The sequence below is a fragment of the Prosopis cineraria genome, unplaced genomic scaffold, assembly GCF_029017545.1.
Source record: "Prosopis cineraria cultivar Desert tree isolate PC_DT_omini unplaced genomic scaffold, ASM2901754v1 PC8, whole genome shotgun sequence".
Classification (NCBI taxonomy): domain Eukaryota; kingdom Viridiplantae; phylum Streptophyta; class Magnoliopsida; order Fabales; family Fabaceae; genus Prosopis; species Prosopis cineraria.
Window position 1 is genome coordinate 21,244,380 of NW_026555339.1, and position 7,958 is coordinate 21,252,337.

Sequence of the window (7,958 nt, forward strand, 5' to 3'; positions counted from 1 at the left end):
AGATAGACTTTTAGTCACGACAAATAAAAAGTTGTTGATGAAAGTAAACAATTTACGAAGATTTTAAAAGTCACCACTAAACATTTGACCATATGCGGCGACAGTCAAAATTTCTCAATATTTTTCCATAACAACCTTGTGCATATTATTTTGTTCATTATAATTATCTATTATAAGCTAACAGTTAATTACAATATTATCCTTGCTCTTATTTCAGAGCTGATCAGTTAATAACTCTCAAAGTTATATATAGTGAACCTTTCTTCTCCTTTTTCTTCATCCTAAGAAGCTTTGAGCCTATCCAACATGGCAAATCTATGCTTTCATTTCTTCTCCTCCATTTTCTCCATGCTCTTTCTCATGGTTTTTCCATCTTTATGTCATTCCAGTTTTACCCTCGATGGATTGACACTTTTTGCTTTCAAATCATCTATTAGGGACCCCTACAATCACTTAAAAAGTTGGTCCAACTCATCATCTTTCTTTTGCCACTGGTTTGGAGTCACATGTAACAATGAGAGAGTGAGAATATTGAGTCTTCCTGAGATGGGTCTTGAGGGCACCTTACCATCACAAATTGGAAATTTGTCCTTCCTAGAGAAACTTGAACTACAAAGCAACAACTTTCATGGTCGGCTGCCAAAAGAGTTGCTTCAACTGCGCAAACTAGAAATTCTAAACTTGAGTTATAATGCATTTAGTGGAGCTATTCCAACTTGGATTGGGAGCTTGTTTATGCTTCAACGCTTGAGTCTTGGCAATAATAGTTTTGGAGGTCTCATTCCTCCAAGTATATGCAATTTGTCTAACTTGGAGACCTTGGATTTAAAGTCTAATTCTATCAATGGATCTATTCCGGTGGATATTGGAAGACTTCAACATCTAAAATTTTTAAGCATTTCTAGAAACATGCTTTCAGGAAGGATACCTCCAACTATCTCTAACTTATCATCACTTGAACACATCTCATTGTCTCTCAACTTCTTAGAAGGTATGTCCTGTATAATATATTTGTGATACATTTATTCTATTTCAAAATTGATGAATTTATCTTCTTCTTTTTTTTGTAATCATTTATATCAGTCTTATACTTGATGTCAATCTAACTTGGGGTATGCTATTTAATGTCTTTTCAAAGTTAGACTTTGAACTGAAAATTCTCAAACATTTTACAATTACATGAAACAAATTAGCTACACCTCTATAATTAAGCTATCATCACCAGAACAAACTTGACTATTCTTTAAAAATTACTCGTTGAATGAGTTATCTCCAACAAAAAAATATTTTTGTTTAAAATAGACAAGTTAATTAAATGTTATTTGGAATTCTCTTTCAGCTAGGCACTTTTTTTTACACTATATAATTTTTGGAATTCCATTTGCATTTGTCACACTACTACAAAAAAGTTTAGGGGAGCGTCCATTTTGGAGTGCTTTCTTCTGTGGGAGCACTTTTTTGAGAAATGCTCTAGTAGGACACCAAAAAAATTTAAAAAAGAACATAATCTCCATCAAAAAATTCTAGCCTATTAGAGCACTATGTGGAAAGTGCTCCAATAGGCTGCGTGAAAAGATATTAAAAAAAAAAAAAGAGGCTCATATTAGATTGACTTAAGTTTTCATTTATTACTCTAATGTTGTTTTCATGTCTTAATATAAATAGCTTGCATATTCAAGGACTTGTATATTCTAAATAATAATTGTTATGTTTGTAATTTACTTGACAAGTTATTTTCGTTATGAAATTTATATGATAGTGAAGATACCATGAGAATTTGTGGTTTTTTTGGTAAAATTAATGAATTATTTTTAGATTTATTTAGAAAACATGTAATGAGAAAAGGGAAATTTTTATTTTTCTTATAAAAATTATTAACTGGTCAGTAATAATGACCAAAGAACAAATTACTGAATACATATATGAGATACAACAATAATGCATTCCCAGAATTACATGTGCTACTCAATTTTTGTTAATACTGTTTTTTATTATCAGAAACTCATGAAAAAGTACAAGGTTATTTTTCTTTTTGGCCATATTGCAGGACATATTCCCAAAGAAATGAATGAGCTTACAAATCTGAAAAATATGTACATGGGTATGAATAAGTTGTCAGGCCAAGTACCAAGAATTGGAAAATTGATCATGCTTGAAAATTTATATCTTGCAAGCAATAACTTCCAAGGTACATTTTTAACGAATCATAATTTTTAACTACTGTTTTTTCTTTTATTTCTTAACGAGCATCATCATAAACGACTTTTTTTTTTTGAGTGGCTATAATTTTTAGAGAAGAATCCCTTCAAATATATGTCATGTTGACTTTCTATGGTTATATTTAAGAGCTACCTTTTTCATAAGTTTATCCTACAAAATAAATCAAAGGTCTGTTTATTTAATATTAAAAACTATGTGATTTTTAGATAGTATGCATATTTTATAAGAATCCATTTCTTTTTTAGATATCTAATTTTATAAAAAGTATATATTATTTTTTCTTAGTTATAATATTTAAAAATGTTATCATTTAATTATTTTTATATTTTATGTTATCTTCATGCAAATCCATTTCTAAAAATATAGTTTTATTAAGCTATTTTAAAATTTATAATAATTTCATATATCTCTGTTTTTCATGGAATTCTCTCTGATATAACACATCAGATTATTTTCAAAAACGTTTCAAAATAGTTAGAAATATTTTTTTGATTCTGAATATTTTCAAAAATTTGAACAAATATAATAAAATTTCAAAAAAATATATTTTTTAAAAATAAATGATTTTTATGGGAAAAAAATCAAACAAATGTGCCCCAAATTAAATCTCTACTATAATTTCATAACTTCTTTTTATGTGATTCTTAAAAGTCATTAAATAAATTCATAGGAGTTCATCATGTTTTATGATTTTAAATTAAAATTATTTTTTGCAAAATATTAAATCATAAAAGAAATTCAATACACTCGATCAAATTTGTTTCTGAAATAAACTAAAATTGCAGGAGGTGAGAGGCGTGGAATTAGAATGTTTCATGCAACAAATTTGTGTTGTCATATTGCAGGAGATATTCCCAATGAAATAAGTAATCTTACAAATTTGAATAGCATTTACTTAAGTGCTAATCAATTGTCTGGTCACATACCAAGAGGCATTGGCAAGTTCACTAGGCTTCAAGAGTTATTTCTAGACAACAACAACTTAGAAGGTATATATACTTTTATCATATTAAAGGCTAGTTCTGCTTAATTTTTTGCTAATTATATGATATTTTACGCATGAGCAATAGAGTTACTTTATTTTGGTTTTTTACCATATTGCAAAAGATTATCACTACAAAAAACAGCTTTTTATCGCTAATCAATGAAAATTCTATCGCTAAATGGATTAGCAACGGAATATTTTGTCAGTAAAAACACTGTTACTTATTCATTAGTGACAAAATTTGTAATTTTGTCGCTAATTAGAGATGAAATTAGTGACATAATGCAATTTTGTCACAAATTTCTGACAAAATAGCGACAAAAATTTTCCATCACTAAATAAGGATAAAGTTATTCTGACTTTGTGATGAAATACATTCCACCGCTAATCCGTTGCTAATTTTCCAACGGGCTTATTCCGTCGCAAATTTATTAGGTGGACTAAAATATCTTTGTCACGTCATCTGGTGGATCAATGCCATCTCACCACTATCTAGTCACCTAATGGACCATATCACCTCATGCCATGTCACTACCACGTCCTAGTCACCCTGTGGACTAGTGGCACATCACCGCCACGTTATTTGTCACTGTCATGTCAAATATTATTACTTTCAATTATGTCTTGGCTAGGTTCAAACTTGCAACCTCATACTCTCATGTATTTTTGCATCCACCTTGTTGCCAGTTGAGCTGAAAGGAATCTTCAGTCCTAATTGATAAATTAAATGTATAATACTTAACCACACACACATATATTAATAAATATATTATTTAAATTATTATTAAATATAGTATTTAAATTTACTTAATTTTTAACATTATATTATTTATGAATATGGAAAAATTAATTTATATAATAATTATTTCTATTATATTTTATTTAAAAAAAATTATTTTGATAATAAATTTAAATTAAATTTAAAAATATTTTATTATCATTATATATTATATTACAATTTGTATCTATATAATATATAATATTCTAATTTTTTATTTTATAATTATTTTATTCTATTTTATTTTTAAATAAGAATAATTAAGTATAGAATTTAAATTATTATGAATAATATACAAATAATTTAAAATAATAAATTATTTTTATTATTTTAAATTATTTATTTATAGCATAATAATATATATAAATATATATTATAAATAATAAAATTAAATTAAAAATAATTAGTGACAGAATTATGACAAAGAGCTTTGTGATGAAATTTTTCATCACAAATTCCATCACTAAATTAGAATAAGATATCCTAGCCACTAGCAATGGAATTTTTCATCAGTAAATTCTATTATCGTGATGGAATAATGATAAAATTTTAGCGATAGAAACTTCCGTTGCTAAATTCTGTTACTAATTTAGCAACTGAATTAGTGATGAAATAAAAATTCTGTCACTAATCTACTATTTTTTGTAGTGTATTTCTTTACAATAAACAGATAATCTCTCAAATTCAAGAAATTTATAAACATAGATGATACTATTTTTGAGTATTAATTAACCTTAAACAGGTATATATAGTGAATATATGCTTACTCAAGGAATTGGAAAATTGATTATTTTATTTTAATATTTAGATAACGACCCACAGCTTTTCAAACTTGTATTACAAATTAATTTAACAGGTTATATCAAATATTCACCAACTTTAATTTCTTGATTAAAAATATATCTGAATTGCACAATATCATTTGGGATTGATAGAAATTCAAAACCATATGTAATTAATGGGAATTGTCCTTTATTTTCATTTAAACAAGCTCGTTTTTATTTAAAATTAAATTTTTTTATGAAAAGTTAAAAAAATCGTTAACCTTTATTAAACTTAATTTATCAAGAAGTACAATTCATCAAAATAACAAAATAAATAAATAGGCTAATATAGATTAAATTGTTTTCAAAACATAGAATAAAAATTAAAGATACATATTTCATAATTTTATTGATGATTTTAAGTGTTCGCACAGCTTTTGAACATATAAATCTATATATGGGGCCTATCATGCTTTAGACATGCAATCTTATTTTCATCTAAGTCACTAACTTTGAAACACAAAATAACTTCAAATAACACGTGTTGTGCTTTGCAAGTGCACGAATCATAACAAGTAATACAAAATAAGTAAAGTATCATTCTTGCAAAGATTTGTATTAAAAATATAGTCAAGCAAAAGATTGCACAAATTTAATTAAGTTCAAGAAAACAAATTAGTTGGACAAGTTGATTTTGCAAATTATATTAAAAATAGAAAATAAAGAAAAAAAATTATTCTTAGACTTCAAGGTGAAAATAGGACCTAGAATCATCTATCCCTCTTTCTTCTCATAGCACTAAAATTACCTCCTCTTATAAATATTTTTAATGAAAATAAGTGCTAACTTAGGGTTCTAAAAAAATTTGAGCAAGCCCTCTCAAGTCATGAACAAGTGTTTACTTTAATTAAATTGCTCAATCTCTTGTTAAATTAATAAAACCCAATTTTAAGCTCCAACCCGATTGTAGCGATGCAAGGTTAGTAAGTATATCTCTTCTACTAACAAAATCATCCATTCATCATGCAAATTTCAAGTTCTTGCACTATTTTACCCAAGTTTTACACTCAAGCATCACCTAAGTGAAAAAACATCTAAATGGTGGCTAATCACTTATAAACATTAAAAGAAGAGTAAAGTAGACACTTATATCATTAATCACAAAAAGAAAGGAGAAATTTTGTGTTAATGCGTATAAGGGTTCAAAATAATCTTACAGCAAAGTGTTTAGTTACTTATAATCATCTATAAGTTATAAATACACAAAACATTTGAACCAATATCATATTAGAAAAGAGAAAATGAGAAGATATCGAAAAACTAAGAGAATGGAGCTTCAAATCTTCATTCCCTTGTTCCAAGTACTTCTAACTCCAAAAGTTTGAAGAATGAGTTTTGAGTTGAGCAAGCAACACATACACATCAAACCCTAATATTTTTAGCTAAATAAAATGCAATGCTTTGTTTTTAGTAGTGAAAGTTTCAAACAAAGTCGTGACTTTGGTCATGACTTTTCTCTATATTGCTCTCTTCTTCCATACAACATGATTAATCACCTTTGCACCTAATTTCTTCATCTTAATGCATCCTAATACATCACTTGATTTCCATAAATGCCCCCAACATACCCTAAACCAAAATATTGATAAATTAACTTGAAAAAACCAAAATAGAGCCATGGATTGAATTTCCAAAATAATATGCATATTTTCCTAACTAGAGTATTCAAAATGTGTAGAATTGTGCCAAAATAATATATTAGAATTTAAGAAAAATGTGCTCAAATAAAATGAAATCCTAGAGGTTAGCATTACCATAAACTTAAGTGTTGCTCATTTTACTTACAATGATGCGTTGCTTTTTTTTTTCCTTTTGCAGGAAATATTCCCAATGAAATTATAAGTCTTGCAAATCTAAAGATAATGAGCCTAAGTGTTAATCAACTATCTGGCCCTATTCCAGATGGTATTGGAAACTTGACTATGCTTCAACAATTGTATCTTGATAGCAATAATTTAGAAGGTACATTTTCATCCAAATGTAATGCATTACCATCATTTTTCTTTAATGTTATATTTTATGCTTTAGCATTAGACTTGAGAATTCAAAAGGACTTATACCATATAATTGCCATAACTCAGAATTTGAGTTATGGCCAATGCATAAGCTAAGGTAAATACTTCCACTTAGCTTAGCAAGCCTGAAAAAATTTGCTTGACAATAATGACTTATTTTCTTAATTTTTTTCTTTGAATCATTTTCATTCCCCTAATTTTCATCATCACTCCAAGCCTCTTCCATCTATTTTTCTTCTTGTTAGATCTAATGCTTGGCCTATCAATCAACCAACCAGCACATTTTTCATATTTCTATCATGAGTCCCACATTGGGGAGCCTCACAAGTAGAGTGAGATTAGACTCTCCTCCTAATAGGCTAATCTTTTGAGATAGGCTCTTTCTTTAGGCTTGTGCTCATGATATTGGAACTTCCATTGAGAATTTGGTGCCCTGAAAAGGGCTACTTAGGGAGGGTTTTGACTAATAGAAGGCCAAGTGAAAGCAATTGAGTGGAGACACCAAAGACATCAGCTCTCAATAGGGGTGTATTGTCATGATTCCCACATTAAGGAGTCTCACAATTAAAGTGAGGTTTATAAGTGTGAGGGACTTTCCCTCTGAATAGGCCAACCTTTTGGTATAGGCTCTTCCTTAAGCTTGTACTCATGACAGGTCCTAAATTTGTTGACTAGTTCACTATACATATATTTAATGGTTTATCTTAGACCAGATCATAACCTAGTTCATGATCCAACTAGCCAATATGGTCCAATTAGCTAAACCCTTAATTTTACTTACTATTTAGGGTTTTAAATTATACACTAAAAAGAATTTTAGAAGTTCAGGCTAACAAGCTAACAACTCATCATCCACTATTAAAATATACCTACAAAAGTGTTTATTTTGGACATGTGAGAATGTTTCCAAAATGCTCCCATATCCAATAATGTCGTACACATAGGAACATTTCAAAAGCTCTCTTATAGGTATCCTCTAAGGAGGATTTTAGAAGAGATACCTATAAGAGCATTTCTAAGGGGAAAAAAAATGCAACCATAAATTCCAAATCCATACTAAGTTTATTGCAAGGGCCCAAATCCATCACAAAAGGGCCCAAATCTCATTACAAATTCCATCCCAAAATCTTATGTTT

The 7,958-nt window shown here is 28.3% G+C and overlaps 1 protein-coding gene across 1 annotated transcript; it reads left to right on the plus strand.

Moving 5' to 3' along the window:
* Positions 1-295: 295 nt before the first annotated feature.
* LOC129317453 (LRR receptor-like serine/threonine-protein kinase GSO1) lies at positions 296-7,497 on the plus strand. The gene is made up of 5 exons (XM_054961778.1): positions 296-991; positions 2,048-2,188; positions 3,066-3,209; positions 6,626-6,769; positions 7,478-7,497. The coding sequence occupies exons 1-5, from the start codon at positions 307-309 to the stop codon at positions 7,495-7,497; spliced, it is 1,134 nt and encodes a 377-aa protein (XP_054817753.1). The 5' UTR covers positions 296-306.
* The last annotated feature ends 461 nt before the right edge of the window (positions 7,498-7,958 follow it).